At 44.8% G+C, this 24,043-nt stretch overlaps 1 protein-coding gene across 2 annotated transcripts in view; it reads right to left on the reverse strand.

The window, feature by feature from the left end:
• XRN1 (5'-3' exoribonuclease 1) overlaps positions 1–24,043 on the reverse strand; it is a 205,025-nt gene that overhangs the window by 14,540 nt on the left and 166,442 nt on the right. For both annotated transcript variants that reach the window (XM_029615082.1, XM_029615083.1), the window contains 8 exons: positions 23,430–23,547; positions 23,018–23,079; positions 20,738–20,848; positions 18,692–18,820; positions 17,880–18,027; positions 16,503–16,681; positions 10,335–10,448; positions 9,953–10,052 (listed from right to left, as the gene is read on the reverse strand). In XM_029615082.1, coding sequence (XP_029470942.1) covers positions 9,953–10,052; positions 10,335–10,448; positions 16,503–16,681; positions 17,880–18,027; positions 18,692–18,820; positions 20,738–20,848; positions 23,018–23,079; positions 23,430–23,547 — 961 coding nt within the window. The remainder of the gene's footprint in view (positions 1–9,952; positions 10,053–10,334; positions 10,449–16,502; positions 16,682–17,879; positions 18,028–18,691; positions 18,821–20,737; positions 20,849–23,017; positions 23,080–23,429; positions 23,548–24,043) is intronic.

The raw sequence follows: 24,043 nt of genomic DNA on the forward strand, positions 1-24,043 counted from the left end.
TGAACCTTAATTTTAATGGGCCTACGGTTTCCGCCCTTCGTCAGGCATTTCCTTTTAGATGGGCTAAGAGATCTTTAAATTATTTAGGGACCGACGTGACTGATCTGTTTTCTTTGAACTATGTGCCACTAGTGAAAACTATAGAGGGTGATGGGAAAATGGGATAGGGAGCATTTCTCCTGGCTGGGTCGCATAGCTATAATTAAGATGAACGTTCTTCCGTGATTTATTTGTTTTTGACCTTACCTATATAAGAACATAAGAAATTGCCATGCTGGGTCAGACCAAGGATCCATCAAGCCCAGCATCCTGTTTCCAACAGTGGCCAATCCAGGCCACAAGAACCTGGCAATTACCCAAACACTAAAAAGATCCCATGCTACTAATGCAATTAATAGCAGTGGCTATTCGCTAAGTAAATTTGATTAATAGCTGTTATATGAGATTAACATTTCTAATCATTTAACTTTTACTAAACAAATGTTCCAACTTTGGAAATATCTACCCTTATCCTTGGCTGAGAGAATTAATCTTTACAAGATGGTGATTTTCCCCAAAGGGCTCTATACTTGTCTTCTGCAATTCTGCGCTATTGGCAGAAGAAGGTTTTTGATTTTATCTGGAAAAGGCGACCACCTAGTGTTTTCCAGGTGGTACTGTTTCAGCCCAAGAAGTGGGGTAGCTTAGGTGTCCCCAACTTACAGGTCGATACTGTAATGTGCGGTTGAAGATTTCCCGTCTGTAACGTGCTGGGAGCGCACAATTCCGACGCGTAAGGCGATCCAGCGATCCAGTCTCCAGTTTCACGCGTCCTTAGCGCTTCTTAAAACAGACGCATAACCCTTTCCGCACGCAGCATGTATATGATATGTAAATGAACGAATTAGCTGTATAATGAAGGAATTAGCTATTCCCCTCTGATACTGTAACGCCCGCCCCGACTATCGCTGCCATTTTGCCCCGCGTTTAACCTGCTAACTTACCGCCTACCCCTACACCCCTGCGTTAGAGGCAGGGGTAAGGGTAGGCGGCAAGCTTTCCCCCAGCCCCCTCTCACCTGCCCTGGCCGCGTCCATGGATGCTGGCCTCCGGGGCAGCCCCAGTCCTCCCCCCTCCTCCCGAAGAAAAAAAAAAGCGAAAAAAAAAGTTGCGAGAGAGAGGGGAGAGGACGGCAATCCTACGCTCGGCGACTTACTTTTGCAGCCCCCCTCCTCTGGACATCGTGGCTTCCCCCGTGTCAGTTCCCCCTCCCGAAGCAGGGCGCGAAAAGCAGCCTCGCTCTGGGAGGAGGGAAGAAGGGACTGGCAGTGTAAAGCGGCGAAGCGACTTACTTTTGCAGCCCCCTCCGGACATCGGACGACCTCTCCTGCCTCCAGCTTTTCGCGAAGATGGACGCCTGCACGGCCGCTGAAGACGTGACGTCACGACGTTTGGCATCAGGCATGTGACGTCACGTCTTCAGCGACCGTGCAGGCGTCCATCTTCGCGAGCAGCTGGAGGCAGGAGAGGTCGTCCGATGTCCGGAAGGTGCTGCAAAAGTAAGTCGCTTCGCCGCTTTACACTGCCAGTCCCTTCTTCCCTCCTCCCAGAGCAAGGCTGCTTTTCGCGCCCTGCTTCGGGAGGAGGGAAGAAGGGACTGGCAGTGTAAAGTGACGAAGCGACTCACCTTTTGCAGCACCTTCCGGACATCGGACGACCTCTCCTGCTGCTCGCGAAGATGGACGCCTGCACGGCCGCTGAAGACGTGACATCACATGCCGTGACGCCAAACGTCGTGATGTCACGTCTTCAGCGGCCGTGCAGGCGTCCATCTTCGCGAGCAGCTGGAGGCAGGAGAGGTCGTCCGATGTCCGGAGGGGGCTGCAAAAGTAAGTCGCTTCGCGCTTTTCGCGCCCTGCTTCGGGAGGAGGGGAAGGGGAACTGCCACGGGGGAAGCCACGATGTCCGGAGGAGGGGGGCTGCAAAAGTAAGACACCGAGCTAGGATTGCCGTCCTCTCCCCTCTCTCTCTCTCGCAACTTTTTTTTCCACTTTTTTTTTGCTTCGGGAGGAGGGGAGAGGGGACGGCAATCCCGACTTCCTGGTATCTGTCATTTCAAATGACATTTGAAATGACAGATACCAGCGTGGCCGTGAAGCGTTAGGCCCGAGCACCCAGGTTACTGTATAGGCGCTCTATACAGTAAAATGGGTTGCGCGGGCCTAACGCTTCCCTAACACTTCGCAGACGCGGCATGCATTTGCATGCAATTAGAAGAGAGTATCGAGCGGTAGGTGAAGAGAACTGTGCGTGCGGGGAACGAGGGTGCGCCAGGCACTGCCGCACTCTTTCTACCGCGGCCTTAGAGTATCGACCTGTTAGTGTGGTACTTTGTGGCCTCCCAGCTCCGTGCACTTCTTGATTTTCATAGGTCTTATGCTACCAAACTATGGCTTAATTGAGCAAGCTCTCATCGGATTGATGCCTCTGTCTGCACTCCCATGACAACCTCATTCCACCTGACGTCCTCAAAAATGTCTTCCTTTAGCTCTCCAAACGACATTGCGGGTATGGTCCCAGTGGAAGTCTAAGTGGGCAATAGTTCCTATTTTTACCTCTCATTTCTTTCATAATGTATCCTTCTCTGTGGGTTTGCATTCTAAAGTGTTTGATATTTGGAAAAGACACGGGATAACCTGTACCACATGGATACACCGAACTTCTTGGAATATGCTCAACTTCAGCATCTTCTCTTGGCACTACATAAATAGTCAGCTCTATGGCAGGGAAAATCACTATTTGAAAACTTTTGTGACCAGGTTGATAAATTAAAGGGTTTAGTTTCCAAAGTTTATGGCCTTCTTAATGGGCGAATATCTGATTGTTCGCTTTTATGCGTGTATTGGAGGTGGATTTGGGGGATAATTTGAGCATAGACAATTGGGATGCTATTTTTTCTTGTATTGGTAAATGTTCCATTTCTGCCAACATTCAAGAGAATTGTTACAAACTATTATTTCAGCTAGTCTTCATCGTATATATCCCTTGATGAAGAATTGTGGGGCCGTAGGCACTTACATAAACATATGGTGGCACTGTAAAACTATTGTGCCATTCTGGCGACAAATTGCTGATTGGACATTGAACATTGTGGGAGTGGGAGATAGATACATGCTTGTTACATCCTGCTTGGGAAACCGGTTGTCGGTATTGTTATTCATCATCAATGACTGTGCCACCAAATTTTTATTGCAGCCAGGTGAGAGATAGCTTTGTTTTGGAAATATTCTGATGCTCCTGCCTTAATATCTGTAGTTAATCGCCTATATAGGCATTATCGTTTAGATTATCTCACAGCTCTGCGTCACAATCACTTGAAACTCTTTAAGAAAATTTGGGATCCTTTAGATAAATGGCGAAAGTCTCAGAGCATGAATATATAATACACACATAACCGGGCGATGTTTTTGATGGCATTTATATTTGATAAGAATTATTAGTTTATATGAAGATGTATGTTCTCAAGGTGACTCCTTTGAAAGTTATCATGGGTAATGCATACTTGTGCTATTTTTTCAATATGTGCAGTTTGGGTTTCTGCTTATGTTAACACATGGTTGCTTGAGGGTGGGTGTGTGGGAGATAAAATGGAGAAATTACTTACCTGATAATTTCGTTTTCCTTAGTGTAGACAGATGGACTCAGGACCAATGGGTATAGTGTACTCCTGATAGCAGTTGGAGACGGATCATATTTCAATCTGACGTCAGCCCTAGTACATATACCCATGCGGGAAGTGCAGCTTTTCAGTATTCTCCTCGAAAAGCAATTGTGGATATATGGGTGGCTGAATAATTTGTATAACTTGTATAACTTGATTAACTTTATAACTTGATTAACTTGAACTGGTTGAATTGGTTATAGCTGGAGACTGCCAGTGCCCTCAGCCAAGAAACGTCGACACCCGGTAGGATGGGTGTCCTAATTGGAGGGAAAGCTTGGCTTACCCGTGAATAACTCTGTCTCGGGGATGTCGCCCGAGAATTCCATGAATGATGGCAGCCATGGGTGGGATGCTGAGTCCATCTGTCTACACTAAGGAAAATGAAATTATCAGGTAAGTAATTTCTCCATTTCCTAGCGTGTAGCAGATGGACTCAGGACCAATGGGATGTATAAAAGCTTCTCCCAAACCAGGTGGGAGGCTGCCCGAGGACCACTTAGTACCACCCTTGCAAATGCTATGTCCTCTCGAGCCTGAACATCCAGGTGGTAGAACCTGGAGAAGGTATGGATGGAGGACCATGTCGCCACCCGACATATCTCGGCGGGTGACAGCATCTTGGTTTCCACCCAGGACACTGCCTGGTCTCTAGTGGAATGGGTCTTGACTTGCAAAGGCGGCGGCTTGCCTGCTTCTATGTAGGCCGCCTTGATAACTTCTTTGATCCAGCGGGCTATGGTTGCCCGCGAGGCAGCTTCCCCTTGCTTGTTCCCACTGTGAAGGACGAATAGATGGTCCGTCTTTCGTATGGATTCCGACCTTTCCAGGTATCGGACTAGGAGTCTGCTGACGTTGAGGTGGCGCAAACGGCGAGATTCTTCCAAATCCTTATGCTCATCTGGCGATGGTAGCAAGATGGTTTGATTGAGATGGAAGTGAGAAATAACTTTGGGGAGGAAGGACGGGGTCATATGTAACTGGATGGTTTCCAGAGTGAGTCTGAGGAACAGCTCCCGGCAGGACTCCTTTCTTTTTTGGCATGACACAGTAAATTGAGTATCTCCCACGACCACGTTCCCTGGGCACCACCAGTACTATCATACCAGCAACCGAAAGTGACATGTCCCGAATTGCTGCTTGCTTGACTTGGACACAGCAACGAGACACCACGAAAGCTTCCATGTTCGGGCGAAAAAATTCTAAAGCATAGCCGTCCCTTATTACCTCTAGGACCCATTGGTCCAAAGTAATCCTGGTCCACTCTTCATAAAATTTCCACCACCATCTCGAGAGAGTGAACCAGACTGGCTTCATTGTGAAGCCTTACCACCACTGGCACCCTGGTCAGAGCTCTCTCAGGGAAGTCTATGGGTGCCTCAAAAGGACTGCTGCCTACCAGAACCCTAGTTCTGCCCCGAAGACAGTGCATAACCCTTATTGGGACAAGAATTGCTGCATTTTGCAAAACCTAGAGTCAGGCAGAAAAGACTTCCTGAGTGTCATCTTATCCTCCAGCAGTTTATTCCCTTTAGACTCCCCCTTCCTGGCCGAAGTACAGCTCAAGTCATAAAACGCATCAGCCTCCCAGCCTCCACCTGAGTTGCCTGGCTATTAACTCCAGCGTCTGCTGAAGACTTCTCCTGAGACTTCTGGACCCAGCGTAAACAGGCCCTCTGCATCAGATTTCCACAGATCGCCACTCGTAGGCTCAACGCCAAGACTTCAAACATCCTCTTCTGATGAATCTCTAGCTTACGTTCTTGTGCGTCCTTTAATGCTGCCAAACCCGCAACCAGAATGGTCTGTTAGTGACCGCCAAGACCGAAGCATACACCTTCAGCAATCCAGTGGGTGCAGGATATCCTCCGTGAGGGGATACAACTTTGCTATGGCTCTAACCACCTTGGGGGTCGCCTCTGGGAAGTCCCATTCCTGGTTCACCAGCTTCTTGATCTTTAAAGGAAGAGGAAAGGCTTTTGGTGAGCCCCAGAGTCCATCATTGGATCCAATCCTTCATTGTCCGAATCCTCCTAGACTACCTTAATACCCAGTCCCTTCCAAACATGGGAAATAAGGGGCCTCAACTCCTCCTTATGGAACAGACGAACCTCTGTTATTGAGACTTCTGAATCAGTCATGTCCTTATCCCTGTCCTGATCGACATCCACCATGAGATTTGTTGGGTCATCCTGATCCACCCCTGGACCAACCCCAAGACCATCTTCTGGGTCATCCAGGTCCGAATCATCTGAGCCGCCAGGCCTCTCAGGATGGTCCAGTCATAGCTGGCGAAGAAGGTCCCCTTGGCCTCTTTGCAGTAGGATGAAATGGTTGACAGAAATGACCTTTTATAGCCAGTGCTTTTCTGGTTAAACAGGCCTTATGCATAAGCAAGACAAATTCTGAGGAAAAGTCCACGTCATCCTCTCCCCTGTCCGGCCCAGAGCTCACGTCTCTTCCCCCCACCCCCGACAGGATCGTAGGAGATAATGGGGGGGGGTTTGAGTCCTTGGACTCCAGGGAGTCTGAGCTGTAGCCCTTCTCCTGCCTGAGGCTGTTTTAGGCTTCCAGTATTGATCCTGACAGGGCCTTGGAAATTTGTGGCTCTCCTACCAGCCTCATCCCCCCTGGAGGGCCCCTCCTTTCCAGAAACAAATCGTGGCATAGCACTGCTGCTATGCCACGATTTGGCCTAGCTAGGCCGCTGGCCTAGCTCTCGGGGAGAGCTAGGCCGCTGGCCTGACAAGCTTTCCTGTGCTAGGAAATTGCTGTCAGCACCATCTTGTCTCCATGTGGCCGGGCCTGCTGCAGAGGAAGAGAAGCCGCATGATAGCGGTACACAGGAGAAGGAGGGGGGGGAACACGGCCCAATGCAGCCCAAAGATGCAAACAAAAGAGCTACAATGCTCCCTTCCCCAGTCTGGGCCTGCCCCAATGATCAAACCAGAAACAGCCTGAGCAGCTGCTGCTGAAAGAAAAATGTAACACTTTTTTTTTAAAGAAACAGCAGCCACAGCAAAGGAAGAAATTCAAGCAAAAAAAAAAAAAAAGGAATACTTCCCTTCTGAGAAGGAGCCAGGACCCCTGGATCTGCTGCAGGTCAAGCTACCCAGGGGTTACTAACCCCCCCCGCTTGCCCGGCTCAACCTGAGGGATGGCCCGCAAAGGAACCTAACACCTCAGGGTGCATCTTTAACTTCTCTTCTTCTGTCCCTTCTTTCTTTTTTAACTGTAGGTTTGCACCTCTACCATCTGCTGGAGACAGAGAAATACTGAGGGACTGCAGGTGGCACTCTCAGTTTTGTAGCAGTGCCTCAAGGTTTTTAGTTCTCTGCCTCTATCTGCTGGTAGGGATGCAAGACCCATTTGTCTGGACTAATCTGGGGTAAGAACAGGAACTGACCATATAGTCCTGCTCAGTTTCCAACTTTTTAATCTGATTCCAGTTCACAAAAGAAACATTGCCACCTATCCTATTTCCTGAGGGACTTTGTTAAATGCCTTCTGAAAATCCCGATACACTATAACGACCTGCTCACCCTTATTACCATGTTTCCACTTACAAAAAACTCTACTAGATTAATAAAGGCAAGAGCTTCCCTACTAAACCATATCTAGCCATGTGCTTAGTAATTTGTTCTTTAGAATATGTTGTACTATTTTGCTTGGCATTGATATCAGACTCACTTATCAATAGTTTCCCAGATCATTCCTGGAGCCTTTCCTAAAAATTGTCATTACATTTGTCTTCAGGCCCTGTGGCTGATTTTAACGATCGGTTGCAGATTACTATTAACAGATCTGAAATTTCACAAGAGTTCTTTCACAGCTTGTGAGTGAATACTGCCTGGTCCTGATGTAATACAGTTTCTCAATCTGCTCTGGTACATTTCCCAGTTTCACAATGGCTGTTTCATGTCCTCTGAATCAATACCATAAAAGAGTACAGAGGAAGGATGTTGCGGAGATACCCACACCCAAAGTACAGAATAAATTTGTTTTTCTGCTGCGGCCTTGTCCTCCCTGAGTGCCCCTTTTATTCCCTGATCACCTAGAGGGCAATTTTCAAACTGCCTGCAGAGGTGCAAAGTCCATGTGTAAGTTTTACCTGTGGATCGTGCACCAATTTGCCAAGGGAAAACTTTCTCTTTGAAAACTTCCTAAGAGAAAGTACCCACACAACTCTGCAGCTGCTTTTTGTGCAGATACTTTTTCAGGGTACAGGTACCACACATAGGGTGGGCAAATTTCAACAACCCTATTTGCCCAGGTGAAGCGCTCCCACTGGTCCTGACTCCCTGCTTCTGATGCATTTGAGGTTATTATTATTAGTTTTTGCCGCTATAAGCAGCTTCCTTTCAAACTCTCTCTTGATCTGTCTTACTTAATCAATTCTTAATCAATTCTCTCTTGATCAATTCTCTCTTAATCAATTCTCTCTTAATCAATTCTCTCTTAATCAATTCTCTCTTAATCAATTCTCTCTTAATCAATTCTCTCTTAATCAATTCTCTCTTAATCAATTCTCTCTTAATCAATTCTCTCTTAATCAATTCTCTCTTGATCTGTCTTACTTAATCAATTCAAAAAAGGAATCAAGACCTGGTTATTTAAACAGGCCTATCCCAACGCCTCTCAACCCTAGCATTTGACTTCTCCTCAACACTCATTATTTCCCTCTCCCTAGTACAGTGTCCCCCCGCCTCCCTACACACCCTCCCTCCCTCACCACCCCATCCATTTTATGGCTTCCTGATATTCAGTCACCACCTCTCCTTCCCATCGCCACCACCTGCCCCCTTGTACAGTTCCTACCCCACCCCGCCTCCCCTATGCGCTTCATCCCCCACCCCGCGCTACCCCCCACTCTGTCGCCTCTTGTATATAATTAATTTATGTCCAACCTGGTTAACCACATGTAATCTCATTTAATAACTGTGGCGCCCGTTGGCTCTACAGTAAAGTTGTCACCTTTTAACTTCCTATCCTTCCTCCATCTATCATTGTAATTTCCTTTCTCAGTTGTCTGTAAACCGACATGATGTTTTTTTTTTTTTACGAATGCCGGTATATAAAAGTTATAAATAAATAAATAAATAAATAAATAGTGCTCACCAATACATACATTCTTTCCTATTTTCCTCATCTGGATCAGCTTTCATTTTCAGAAAGATGTCATTTTGACTTTAATTCCCTCTTTCACCTCACCATTTAACCATGTTGGCAGTCATTTGGTCTTCCTTTGATCATTTTTAAATGCATGGAATATATTTTATGTGAGCTTCCAAGATGTAATTTTTAAACAATTCCCATTCTTCATGCAAATTTTTAACCTTACCAACCACTCCTTTTAGGTTTTTTTTCCTAACTACCTTCCTCATTTTTTTTGTAGGCTATTTAAAATTAAATGCTATTGCAGTAGTTTTACTTAATATCCTTCCTCTGATGATTAAGTCATTTGATTGCATTATGATCACTATTGTCAAGCGACTCCACCACATTACCCCTTGCTTGACCTGCATTAAACTAAGAAAAAGTTTTAAAAAACCCCAACCCCTAGTTCTCCCTCTCATTGCAGTCATTTACAGCATCTAGAAACTTTACCTCCCTATCGTGACCCAATGAAACATTTTAGTACTGGGGTAATTGAAATCTCCTGTTATTATTGTGTTGCCAATTTTATTTGCCTTTCTAATGTCTGCTAGTATTTCAGTCTATTTCTTTATCCTGGCCAGGTAGATGGTAGTACACCTCCACTGCTATACGCTAATCTTCCCTTTCCCAAGCATCTGGTTCTCTTCCCTGCCTCTTCTCTCCCTTCCCAGCATCGGTATCCCCACTCCTTTGCCCTCTCTTTACCCTGATTCCTCAGCATCCATCTCCCCTACCTCTCCCCTCATAATATCCATCCCCTCCTTCAAAACTTGCAGGCTGGCACTTCCTACCTGCTGATCTTGCAATGCATGAGATCAGCATTCAGGTAGTGCCAGCCGGTGAGTCTTGAACTTGCTGGCGGTGCGGGCACAGATGGTGAAGAGCACTCGGCAGTGACAAGATCAGGTTTCACCACTTTTCCTGCTAGGTCCTGTGCATGGCCGCACATGCCACATCTAATGGAAACTGATTCAGGGAGTTGCAGCAGGTGTCCCCTGTATGGTGCACCAAGTTCCTCCTACAAACATAGGCCCATGCCTCAAGGACTGCATTTGGAAACACTAATTTAAACATTTCAAAGCCCAAGAAACTTACCAGAAGGTTGAGGGAAAACTGAAGGTGGTAGAGCAGCTCCCATGGTTTGATAGTTTGGAAACAGTGGGGGAGGCAAAGGCAAATTCATTCCTACAGAGCTCTGCATTAATATAATTGTATCGTGTTAGAACAGTTGTTGGGTAGTTACATTACATGTTACTACAATACCTTCTTCCTTACTGAGGAAGTACATTTATCCCAGACTGAACATGCACCCCCTTATGTGTAAAAGTGTGCATTCTCCCCCTGCTTTCAGCAATCCCCCCCCCCCCCCAAAAAGCCCTCAGAATTCTGAGTTGCACACGTTTCCTGCTACCTTTACACAGTTCGGAATGGGTATCAGCCATGCAGGTTATTTCAGATTCTAAATTAAGGCTCTTACCAATCTTTGTAAAGCAAACAATGCAGCTTTCTCCTTGGCTTCGTTTTCAGAATGACACTGAGGTCCGTGGATTAGTAAACCATTCGACAGCTTTACTTGACAAACCATCAAAGTCTAAGCAAAACAAAACAGATTATCAGTAAATGCCCAAAATATCAGAAAGTATTAATGAAAACAAAATTACATGATGTTAATTTTATTCAGGGTTTGGACAGGAAAATGTAGATCTATCATTCTTGAACACAGTAGCACAAAGAAACTAAACATGCTGGAGGAAACATCTTATAAAGTGAAGAATGCTACCTCAAAGTTGAATTCTAATTGCTGTTCAAAAAATAGGATGAGCATTGGTTTAAGTAACAAAGACCAAGACCTTGGAACTGTGTCAAAATATTCACCTTTTGCAAGGAAAATTAGACTCCCTGAGTTTGACGCTGAAGCAGAAAATTGAATTAGATGCTAATTCAGTTATATGGGATGATTTTGCTGCTACAGATGTTTGGGAGGGGGATGCATGCCAGAATGTTCTTTCACAAAAGCTTTCTAATGTGCAAAAGTATCATAATCCAACTGCTGGAGGACTCTCCTTGGGATATAATTTTGTGGCATAAAGGAAAATTGATTCTTACCTGCTAATTTTCGTTCCTGTAGTACTACAGAGCAGTCCAGAATCCTGGGTTTTGCCTCCCTTCCAGCAGATGGAGACAGAGAAAGTTTTATTGACACTGCAGTCCCACCTGCAGTTCCTCAGTATTGACCTGTACCAAAGCCAAGATAGTAGATACACTAATACCATCCACGAACTAATATCCCCTGAAGTGGAAACTTAGAACAGATAAAACTTGTCCACATTAAAAAATGTGAAAGGATGAACCAAAACCTGTGCTATTCTTCAGATTAATTACAACCAACAGATCGAGCGGACTCTCCTGAACTCCCTACATCAACTGGGTGGGACTCTGGTCTGATCTGTGGTACTACACGAATAAAAATTAGCAGGTAAGAACCAATTTTCCTTTCCTTTACCCAGATCAGTCCAGACTCCTGAGATGTAGTTTCCCTAAATGGGGTGGGACTGCAAGAGTCCCGCTCGAAGTACAATCTCCCCAAAGCCCATGGCTTCTGGGGCCTGGATATCCAAACAATAATGCCTGGCGAAAGTGTGTAAAGACTTCCAAGTAGCCTCCCTGCAAATTCTTGTGGTGACTCTTGCTGACATTCCACCCCACAATTGTAGCGTTTGATGCCTTATGCCCCATTTCTGCACCACTCCACAGCACAAAAAGGCGATCCAACAACTGGAAACTGCTAGTAACTTTAGGATACCACAACAATGCACACTGGACATCCAAAAGCCGCAACTCTCTCGCATAAGTCGCTGTATCCTCCAAATTTGGGAAATCTGGGAGCTCCACTGACAGACTTAAGTGAAAAGATGATACCGCCTTCGGCAGAAAGGCTGAAACCATCCATAAGGAACCCCCCCCCCGAATCCAAAATCCTCAAGAAAGGATCTCTACATGACAAGGTTTGAAGCTTCAAGATCCATCTAGAACAACAAATTGTCACCATGAAAACCACCTTCAAAGTGATATCTTTTATAGTAGTCCTTTTAAGAGGCTCAAACAGCACCACACACATGCCTTTCAGTACTAAGTTAAAGCTCCAGGAGGGCAGAGCTTCTGAACTGGAGGGCGCAATTGCTTTGCCCCTCGGAAAGAACGCACCACATCCAGATGCACAGCTAGAGATGCACTGTGCACCTTGCCTCAAAGACAGCCCAAAATTGCCATCTGAACTCTGAGGGAGTTAAAAGACGAACCCTTCACCAAACCTCTTTGCAAGAATTTCTGCTTTGGAAGCTCGCAGAGGGACAACCCCCTGCTCTGTGCACCAATTCTCAAAAACTCTCCAGACCCTCACACACGCCAGCCAAAGTGGGTGTAAGACTTTCTAGCCTGCAAAAAGAGAAGAGGTAACATCCTCAGAGTAACCTCTCTTAAGTGTTTCCTCTCAAAAGCCAAGCCGCGAGATAGAAGTGAGCTGCCTGATCTGAAAATATAGGACCTTGGCAGACGAGCGAGCCTCAACAGACCATCTACTGCTGAATTGATCAAATCTGCAAACTAAGGCCCCCAAGGCCACTCTAGAATCACCAGAATCACATGGCCCAGGGGAACCTCCATGTCACAAAATTTTGTCCACCAGCAGCCATGGCGGAAACACATACAGCAAAAAGTCCCGTGGCCAAGGAAGAACCAAGGCGTTGACTCCCTCTGCTTCACACTCTCTTCGAAGCGGGGTGCATCAGTATTTCACAGAGTTGCCATTAAAACCATGCAAGGCTTGTCCCACTTGCAAGAAATGAGAGCTATTGCTTACACTGTCAGCTCCCACTCTCCGGGATCCAGCTGTTGACAGCTGAGAAAATCGGCTTGCACATTGTCGGTCCAGGCTATGTGAGAAGTCGTTATCAACGCCAGATGTTGCTCTGCCCAATGGATTAGCTCCTGAGCCACCGCTCGACTCTCGGTACCACCCTGCCAGTTGACATAAGCCACCGTTTTCGCATTAACGGACAAGATTCTGACTGGACGGCTGCGCAAGAGAGGAAGAAATGCACTCAGCACCTATCGCACCATTCTTGTCTCTAAGTGATTGATAGAACATGACACTTCTTCCGCCCACCACTAGCCTTGCACAGACTGATCTTGGCAGACAGCTCCCCAAACGGAGAGGCTGGCGTCAGTGGTAACCACTGTGTCCTCTGGAACATACAAGTCCACCCCTCGATACAATTGGTCCCAACCAAGCCACCATGAGAGACTCGATCTTGATAGCTCTGTAAGCAGCAGTGGAAGCTGAAACTGCTCCAACCACGAATTCCACCGGGAAAATAATGCCGCCTGCAGAGGTCTCATATGAGCACTCACCCAAGGCCTGAGTTCCTACACGGATGCCATGGAGCTGTGAAACTGCAGGTAATCCCAGACCCTGGGCACCTGGCTTTCCATCAATCCGCGAACTTGCGACTGCAACTTTACAATGCGCTCCTCTGTAAGACAAACCTTCCCCAGGTTGTAATCGAAGTACTCCCAGGAATTCCAACACTTGAGACAGCACTGGATGACTCTTGGACCAATTCACTATCCATCTGAGAGATTGCAAGTGCTGTAGCATCAGATCCACCACTTGTCTGCAGTGGGCTTCCAACTTTAACTGAATGACCCAATCGACCAGATATGGATGCACCAGCACCCCTCCTTCCTGAGGACTGCTGTCACAACCACCATCACCTTGGTGAAAGTCTATGAAGTCATTGCCAGCCCAAAGGGCAGGGTGCAAAACTGAAAATGCATGCCAAGGATTTTAAACCATAGAAATCTCAGATGGTCGGGTCAGATTCCTAATTGCGAGTATGCCTCGGTGAAATCCAGGGATGCCAAGAACTCCCCCTTGCGCACCGCTACAATGACTGAGCAGAGAGTTTCCATACGAAAATGAGGAACCTTGAAAGCCACATTTACTTTCTTCAATACAGAATTGGGCGAAAAAGCCCTTCCTTCTTTGGAACCATGAAATAAATGGAGTAACATCCTGTCCTTCATTCCTTCAAGGGAACTGGAACAATGGCTCCAAGCATCTGTAGACAGTCACGGGTCTGTTGTACCACCCGTGTCTCTTCCACGGAGGTGCAAGGGGAGACCATGAACAGGTCCTTTAGTGGATGAGCAAATTCTAAAGCGTAACCTTGCCTTATCACGCTTAAGACCCACTAGTCGTAGTGATTTTGGCCCACTCCTCGTAAAAGAGTCAACTGACCCCTATAACCGGGGACAGAGGAGTGGACCGGCCTCACTTCATTGTGCTGATTTGGCTCCAGTGCCTCCCTGACCAGAGCTATCCCTGTTCAGCTCTTGGCCTCGAAAGGATAGGATCCAGGACTGCTGCCTCCCCGAGGCTTGCTCAGAACCCCTGTCAAAGGCCTTCCCTGGTGAAAACGCCTGTTCCCTCGGAACCTAAAGCATCCAAAGAAGAATTCCTCGCCCCTTTACGCCTGTCTTCAGGTAACTTGTGAACCCTATTCTCTCCCAGATGCTTTATCAGATCCCCCAAATCTTCTCCAAAAAGCACTTTCCCTTAAAAGGTATTACTCCTGAGACTTGGATGAAACATCCGCAGACCAGTTCCTTAACCAAAGCTGTTTCCTCGCCGAGATGGCCGAAATTATAGTCCTAGAGGACATCCTGATGAGGTCATACAGCGCATCAGCGCCATAGGTTACCACAGCTTCCCCTCCTGGGAGGACATAGCCTTGTGAGACTGCAGCTGCTGCACCCAATGCAGCCCAACTGGAAGCATGAAACTGCTGCACACCGCAGCCCAAATGCTGAGTGCCGCCACTTCAAAAATCTTCTTCAAATGGACCTCGAGCTTCCTAGCCTGCAGATCATTTAAAGCTGCATAACTGACCACCTGAATAGACTTTTTTTTTTTTTTTTACAGCAGATACTAAGGCTGAGACTCACATTAGGTCCAACATGACCTTGGGTAAAGGATATCATTTATCCATCGCCCAGCCAACTTTCAAGTCAGTCTCCGGAGTATCCCACTCCCTGACCACCAACTTCCTGACGGACTTATGAAAAGGAATGATTGGACTCTTCCTCTGGAAGCTTTATTCCTAACTCCACTAGAACATGGGAGATCACAGGCCCCAACTCTTCCCTGTGGAACAGGCGCACCACCTTAGGATCGTCCCCGTCCACATGAGGACCTTCTCCGTGCCCCTCCTCAGAATCCTGGATTTTGTGGATGATTTTGTGCTTCTAGCTCAGGGCCAGTGCTTACATTAGGTAAACTAGGTGGTTACCCAGAGCGCGGTCAGATTAGGAAATCGGATGCTCAATTAATGAGTGTCCATTTTCCTTGTAAAAGTGAGCCTCCGTTTTCCTAACCGCCTGGCAGCCACCTCTCCTGGGCATCCAATGCCAAGGAGGCCCTAGGGACGCACAGTTTTCCCTAGCACCTCTCCTTTTTACCGCAGCAGCCCGTTTAAATATTAATTTGGGTGCCCGGGAGAGATGGATCGGTGTGCGTTAAGAGAGTAGGCGCTCAATCACGAATGCCCCGTTTAACGCAAAACCGATATTGCATCCGCTTGCATGAGTTAAAAGTACCTACAGGGTTTGCAAAGACTGCGACGAGACAGATGATTCCCCCCTCCACTTACTATCTTTAAAAGCATAACCTTGATCAAAACCAGAAAGGCTGGGGGCTGGCTCCATGACTCAGGCAGTAGAATTACCTGCTACAGTGCAGAAGACTGAGTTAGAGTCTCCAATCTGAGGAGGCCCAGGCACACTGCAGAGGTGACGCATTTGACCTCAGGGAGAAGGGAGGACCTCTGTGGACTGAAGGGGCAATGGCAAGAACAGATCTCCAAAGAGATTTTTTTCCAGCCTTCCTGGTTGGTGAGAGCACATGTGTAATCTTCTGGTTGGGACAGGAATTGCCACCAAAAGATGACTATTTTAATACGTTTCTTCACTACCTCTTGGGACCTATGGTCCTTTCATTAGGATTCGGTTTTGAACCAGTGGAGTATAGCTTCCAAAGGCTAGTCAAAAATGTATTAAGTTGGTCCAACAACCTTAGTTTTTGTGAAGTTTTATTTCTGTACAAAAAGAGGGAAATCATCCCTCCTCCCAGCCAGAAATAAGGAGTGTGTACACCAAGTGTTCTATTATTGCTGTCTTAGATATTATTTATTTTACTGTGCTCTGCCTTGAGCACTCTGAAAGGGGAGAACTATATAACATTGAATAAATAAATAAAATCTGAGTACTACTAGAGTCTACCAAGCTGTAGGAGAGCATAAACCAACAAACGTCTCTCAAAATAAGCAATATCACATTTTAACACACAGTGGGCCAGGCTCAAAGCATTTCTCCTACAAAAACAATGGGAAAAAGCCTTTAGAACACCTGGTCCAATATGACCCATGTAGTTCTTCCTATTTTATAAATTTTTAGTTTAGATCTTATGATTTATACAGTATTTTAGTTATACAGTTGGGTTAGGCTGAAAGATTTTCAACGGGTCCATCAAGTCCAACTTTTAATGCTGGTTGTTGGGCCTCAACGTGACTTAACATAACATTTTTACCTGTGGTGTTCGAAGGAACGAGAATTCAGGCTGTGGCATTCCAACAAGGGAACATATCCGAGAAAGCTCAGACACTGGCGTCCCCAAGACAGGCTGCTGAGCCAGGAGAGGCTGGCCCAAAGTTTCCAGGTCTTGGACACCATGAGTTCCTGCACTGGGAGGTTTGTTCATGTGAGCAGCTATCAAAGGAAAGGAAAACATGCTTACTGTCTCCTCTTACGTTACACCAGTAACAGATCAGAGCTCTTTTTATTTAGAATATTCAGAAACAGGAAACTTGGTAGAACTGACATTGTAACCTTTGATTTCAGCCAACGTTTCCTAAAAAGAGACTAACACACTGATGTGTGTGGCCTTAAAGCAATGATACTACTCAGATTTCTCTCTTAGCTTTATACTGACCCGGATCCTATCATTCACAAATCAGCAATTTTTATTTTCTATTTTTTGGGGGGGGTTTTTGTACTTTGACTTATTTTACAATAAGAAGTCTTTTTATGAGACAGCATCTTGTGTGCCTCTGCCCAGTCTAGGCTGCTTGGAAATGCTCATGCTGTATTCCCACATTGCATGTGTAACTGTGCAGCCTGTGTAGATCTCTAAAAAGCAGCACAGTAGCATTCTGCTTTCCTTAGGTTCAGAGAAGTGGATAAGTGGGGGTTCGGGATTATAAAAATGATATAGCTGGGTTTACCTCATCTTCCCTAAACCTCCACACCTCACCTGATTGTGCTCCAAGGATAGCACTTTGCAAAACAATGACACTTTCATGGGAGGTCTGGGTCGACCTTTAAACATGCAGCCAACAGAGAGATTGACAAGTGTAACAAATTTCTGGTTTTGAATCCTGTCTGGGAGGTTCCAAACTGTTCAGGACAGAGTGAGGGTGGCCCTAGTAGCTCAGTGGTACTACTGTGTATTGTTGTGCTGGAGACCTTAGCTGAATTCCTGGGTCAGGTTTCTGCTCCCTAGGCCAGCCGGGGCTGAAGATACTGTGTTCACGGCACCTGAGGGAGGGAATCTCAGCCATCACTCAATGGCGACATCTAGAGGCCAGACTTGGGATCTATGTGGGCTGAGTTTCAGAGGGAGCTGCGGTATGTGGCCCCTGGCTAACCACTGTCGCTGTGAGGCTGGCTTGAGTTGGGAAGAGGATTTGAGGTACTCAGGTTGCTGTAACCCAAAAGAAGCTGGTTCCAACTGATCCTGGAATCCCAAAGGAGCAGGAGGAAACTGCCAGGTCACAAAAACTCAGACAGTAGCAGTGCAAGTCCGTAGGAGACAGGAGAGACACTCTCTATAGGTCCAGACGGATGATTTCTCTCTCTCTTTGCCAACTAAAGTTAGGTGATTAATTGTTGACTGTCTACACGGTACCTAATTTCTTCGTCTGTCTGCGATGTGCGGAGGGTCCATGGGACTCGCGCTTCCCAGCTTCAATCGCTGCTGGCTTCATGCCAGTCTGACATTCCATAGGGTCTGAGCTATCAATTTTCAATATTTCCTTCAGCATCTGTGTTCCTTTCTAAACAAAATACAAAAATAAAGATACTAAACAGCTAGACGTAAATATATGAATGAGGGAAGCTTTGAATAATAGAAAAAAAACAAACATTTTATAGGTTTCAAAACAATCTTCCGTCTATTTTCAAACTTAAAGAAGTCACTTAAAATATGGTGTGAGAATTCTACCACATCTCAAGCAGTGCTGTCACTGATGTCCGATTCTCCAGTGAATTTAACACGAACATCAAAAATGGGTTTCAAAATTAGGTACTCTTGGAAAGAACTTGGGCAATCTGAAAACTTGTTTTTTTGTTTGTTTTTTTTTAAAGAAAAACAAACAAAAAAAAAATAGTCTCACTCATCCAGAAAACAGCAAAACAAAGCTTTGTCACAATTTTAGACTAGCTTTAGCCAAATGACAAGAGCAGTCGTTCTGTTTGTTAACAACGCTAATAAAAGGTAAACAGTGTCCCCTCAGAAATGTAAAACGATAATTGTAGGCAATAGCTTCTGTGGGACCACTTGGATACACTGAAAGCCGCACTTAGCATGGAAATTGTACAGAAAAAAGAATGCTGTGCTGTGCTGGTATAGAGAATCCATTTTCTTACAGATAACACAAGCCTTTCCTTTGCTGCCGCTGCCTTACTTGATACCAAATTTCTGATTAAACCTATACAAACCAAAGCAAAAGACTGTGGGGACAGATGCTCCTCCTTGCTGGCACTCTCGCCCTTGGAGCCAGGAGACTGCCCTTCATGCTCTTTGGAAATTTTCAAAGCAGCTATAAGGTTTTCAAATTCACTCCCAGCCTAAGCAAAAGGAAAAACAGAGTCAACCTTTGACGGTGCCCAGTTCTCGGTCACACCAGCTGTAATATAAAACACCATGAAATACAGACAGGTAGAAAAGCTGGGCCTCTAAGTCATATGGACTTGTACTTTTCTGTTACAGCCTGATGACAGGATGATGAGGATTTCTCTTTTTGGCCCAAATTGCTAAGTAATGTCATAGACCAACGATGCCGTTCTTGCTCCAGTCACATGAGGGTCACTAACGGAAGCCCAGGTGTCCAACCGTTTTTGGTTCAGCTCACGCTCAGCTGTGAATGACGTTCTGGGTTTGGTTCTGGCTCAGGCCAATAGCGTTCAGTTACCATATTCAGCGTACAAGAGCCAACCAGTTCAGATCCGGTGCACATGCGAATTTTTAAAATATAAAGCATTTTATAAACAACGAACAGTTGCAAAGTAGGCAAGAGCAAGTTCTAACTAGTGACAGTCATAAGTGCTATGAAACAAAAAAATACATTCTAACAATGTAATAATACGTTTGAAATGTTCATTTGATTTGTGCTATCGAATCCAAACCGCAAACCCTCCCAGATAAGGGCGTCCTGCTCATTCTGCTTCTGGAGCCAGTGAGCGCACCAAATCAGTTTTATTTCGTTTGAGTTTTTCCTGAACTGGTGACCTGGCATTTGTTTTGCAGGTCTGTTCCAGTTCAGCTTCAACAGAGACTTTCAAACAATAATTCCACTTTTGTTTTGATTAAATTAAGGGTTTAGTCTGTTTTATTGGACTCCCAGAACCGAAGATCAGAGAGGAGCTATGTGGTCTTGATGTCTTATGCACATCATTTAGGATAAAATCCAGTTTCGCCTGCACAACACTGACTACTAAATGACCACGTTCAATCCTCCCACGCCTTGCCTTCCCTTCATAAGCTTCTTCTGTTCATTGTTAGTTTGACCTTCTTTGCTATCTTAACGTATAAGTATTACATCTGTTACATGACAGTGGGAACTGCCTGAACCCTCTTATTAAAGTTGTATCACAACACGCTCAATTTCAGTTAAAGACTACCAATATACGTCGTCTTCACTAAGTAACGGGCATGTTTTTTCATTTTTTGTTTTGCAGAACTAGCCATAGTACTAGGAAAAACGACTTTACAAATAATTTCTGAGGATCCAATTAAAAATATGTCCACTAGGTTTGTAGCCACATCTCGTCTTCTGCACGACAGAATGCAAATTCCTATTAGCCAAAGAGCAGGAAATAAAGAGAGGGGTGCAGAGGCACGGGGAAGTTAAAAAGGAAGGCGTCTAGCAGCAGGGAGACTGGCCAGGCACAGAAAAATTCTATAAAAATGAAAACGAGAGAATGGAAATACAAAAAGTCTTCTGGGAACGAGGGAAGATTTTTTAATTACATTTTTGGATGGGTCTTTAGGAGGCACTGCCATTTCCAAATTTCAAAAAATACCACAGATATATTTTCAGATACACATTTACCACACGCAGTATATGCTGGAAAGGAAATTTATTTATTTTATTTATTTAAAACTTTTATATACCGACGTTCAAATGGATATCACATCGGTTTACATAATAACAGGGGTAACAATTAACATCAGTAGGAGGAAAATAATAGTTACATCTAACAAGGGAAATTCAAAAGGAAAGGGATGTCGAAGAAGAGAAGCAGAGTTTAGTGAGGAATAGAGTTAACTTTAAAAGAGAAGGAAAGAAAGCAACTATATTACATTACTGCCACATTATAATACGGTACAGTAGTAGAGTAGTAGAGATCAAATCCTGAAGGACTATATAAGGCTGAGATATATATGGATTTATTTCAAAAGAGTATGAATACTATAGTTTTTCACATCTACACACATCGGATAAACTGACTTGACTAAAAAAAAACCCCACAAACCATTCTTACCTTTACAGCTGTGATCGGAACATCAGCTGCTTCCTGCTGTCTTCCTGGGGGATTTAGGCTTTCATTTCTCTTCAGAAGTCTGATGTTACATTTAATAGGCTCTGCTTCAATCTGCAAAATATTAGAACACTAAAGCGCCAAGCATAGTCTACGGTTAGCAACAAAAATATAAGTGCACACAGTGTGTACACCAGGCCTTCATTTTCAAAGGGAAACTCCATTAGGCCGATTCAGAAAAAGGCGCAGGAGAGCTCTCCCGACGTGCGCCCAGGCAGTTCTCCTGGGTGCGCAATTCTGTATTCAAATTATGTGTCGCGCTAATAAGGAGGCGCTAGGGACAATAGCGCGTCCCTAGCGCCTCCTTATTAGCGGTAGAGGCGGCTGTCAGCGGGTCCGACAAATGATGCTCTATTTTACCAGCGTCTGTTTTCAAACCTGCTGACAGCCACGGGTTAGGAAAACGTGCACCAGCAAAACTCAGCGCCCGTTTTTCTAACCTGCTCACCGGCAGGTTAGATTTTGTTTTTATTTTAAATTTTAGGTTCCTCCGACTTAATATCGCTATGATATTAAGTCGGAGGGTGTACAGAAAAGCAGTTTTTTCTACTTTTCTGTACACTTTTCCCTGTTGTTTCAAACTTAACGCCTGCCCAAGGACAGGTGTTATTTTCAGTATCCCAGGTGACTGACTAAAAGACTCATCAACATGCATTTGCACGTGATGAGTGCTATTCGTTTTCAGGGGGTTGGCTGCACATTTTTGAGGCGCTATAACTCCTTACAGTATAAGGGGAAATAGGAGCACGTCGAAACACGCGTCCAAACGGGTGTTAAACAGTGCGATCGGCCGAGCACTCCGTACTGTATTGGCCTGTAAGTGCAGTTCCCCATTGAAATACCCATGGGCCTGCAAGTTCCCTGCACAGTCCCATTATTGCCCTTCCCATGATTAAACATATGTGAATTAAAATGAAGGAGGATAATTTTCAAACTGTGTGCATACCGTAGTGATAAAGTTTGCATAGACCCCCAGGCTATTTTACTACCATAGTTTATGTGCAAAACAACTGGGTTTTATGTGCATGAATTGCTTTGAAAATTACCCTCCAAAACAGAGTTGCTTAAGAACATGCCAAACTGGGTCAGACCAAGGGTCCATCAAGCCCAGCATCCTGTTTCCAACAGTGGCCAATCCAGGCCATAAGAACCTGGCAAGTACCCAAACTCCAAGAAGATCCCATGCTACTGATACCACTAATAGTAGTGGTTAGTCTCTAAGTCAACTTGATTAATAGCATTTAATGGACCTCTCCAAGAATTTATCCAACCATTTTTTAAACCCAGCTACACTAACTGCACTAACCACATCCTCTGGCAACAAATTCCAGAGCTTAATTGTGCATTGAGTGAAAAACTAGTCCCTCTATTATCTGAAAGAGTAAATAACATTCACATTTACCTGTTCTAGACCTCTCATGATTTTAAACACCTCTATCATATCCCCCCTCAGCTGTCTCTTCTCCAAGCTGAAAAGTCCTAACCTCTTTAGTCTTTCCTCATAGGGGAGCTGTTCCATTCCCCTTATCATTTTGGTTGCCCTTCTCTGTACCTTCTCCATTGCAACTATATCTTTTTTGAGATGCGGTGACCAGAATTGTACACAGTATTCAAGGTGCGGTCTTCACCATGGAGCAATACAGAGCATTATGACATTTTCCATTTTATTCACCATTCCCTTTCTAATAATTCCCAACATTCTGTTTGCTTTTTTGATTCCCGCAGCACACTGAACCGACGATTTCAATGTGTTATCCACTATGACGCCTATATCTCTTTCTTGGGTTGTAGCACCTAATATGGAACCTAACATTGTGTAACTATAGCATGGGTTATTTTTCCCTATATGCATCACCTTGCACTTATCCACATTAGTGAGGTATTTTAGTGGGTGGTTTCTTTTTTTTCTTTTCTTTTATTGTTTAAACTTATGTACTTTTGTAGATATCTTCGATGTTGTAAAACACTTTTTGAGAGTTAGTGTGAGGCATTTTAAAAATGTAGCAATAATGATAATGATATAAAATGGTAAACAGCCAACTTTAAGATAAGTAAGACTTGTAGCCTCCGCCTTATGTTAGCTGTCAAATAAGTAGATTCCTTTTCATCATCATGACAAGTAGGATCCTGAATCCAGGATTCTCACATTTAGAAAAAGCCATTAAACAGTTAAAAACCAAACATACTGCTGTTGTAACATCTTAAGCAGAGAACTGAAGTTACCGGTTTATTAGATGTCTTCTGTGGGTGATTTTCATTTCTGGGAAACTTTGAATCTTCCTTGACTAGAAATAAGTGAGATAACTAGTAAAGAACTGCTTTGTTTCACTCGAAGGCATTGTACAATATTCCATCTTCAATCATCTGCATCGCAGCTGGAGTTTATCAATTAGGTGTTATGAAAAGAGTAAACATGCATGCGCTGAGAACGGGTTAAGGATGGTGGAGAGGGGGAAAAACTATTAGGCTCACAATCCAGCACATTGTAAAAAGATATCTACATTTCATGCTTTCATTTATCAACGCCTTATGCTGGTATCAACCTTTATTCAAAAGCAGTTTTGACAGGGAAAAGATTCTCCACTTTGAAGAAAAAGAAGCAGCAGTGGTAAGGAGGAAGGGTTCTCTTACTTACATCTTCTAACAGCTTCCTGCCTCTGCTGCTGGCTCCTCGGGCTGCGGCGGTCATTGAAGCCCGGCTTTTGGAATGGGAAACCAACGCCCGGCTTCGTTTCTTGAGCTAGCGTTACATCCTAGACAATTAAGTCATTAGAGATACGCAAAAGTCAGACCCTGAGATCCATGTTTCCTTTCCAAAACCTTTCCTCTTCTGGTCGGGCTTTTTAAATTTAAATATCCAAAAAAAAAAAAAAAGGTCAAAACTGCACTGCCCCCTAGAAACAGCAGAATTTTAAATTTCCACTTCCTCTCCTGTTAGAGTAGATTTTAGCCCTTACATTCCCGTCCCCAAAAGATCGGAGCATCAGTGCCATGGGTTTCTTAAGTCTCCTTCAGCATGGGTTCTACCTTCAAAAGCTTATTATTACAGCTTGGACTTGGATTTAATCATTGTCTTCTCCTATTTTGTACCAACAGAAGAAAAAAATAAAACAAGACCCTAAAATTTACCCTTTTTTTTCCCTACAATTCCCCATACCTCCTCCAGCCTCCTTATTTAAACCGATCACCATGATTACATTTGGCAGTGTGAAGATAACACAACCAAGATCTCTTCCTGGTTGGAGCACA

The sequence above is a fragment of the Rhinatrema bivittatum genome, chromosome 9 (assembly GCF_901001135.1).
Source record: "Rhinatrema bivittatum chromosome 9, aRhiBiv1.1, whole genome shotgun sequence".
In the NCBI taxonomy this organism is placed as follows: domain Eukaryota; kingdom Metazoa; phylum Chordata; class Amphibia; order Gymnophiona; family Rhinatrematidae; genus Rhinatrema; species Rhinatrema bivittatum.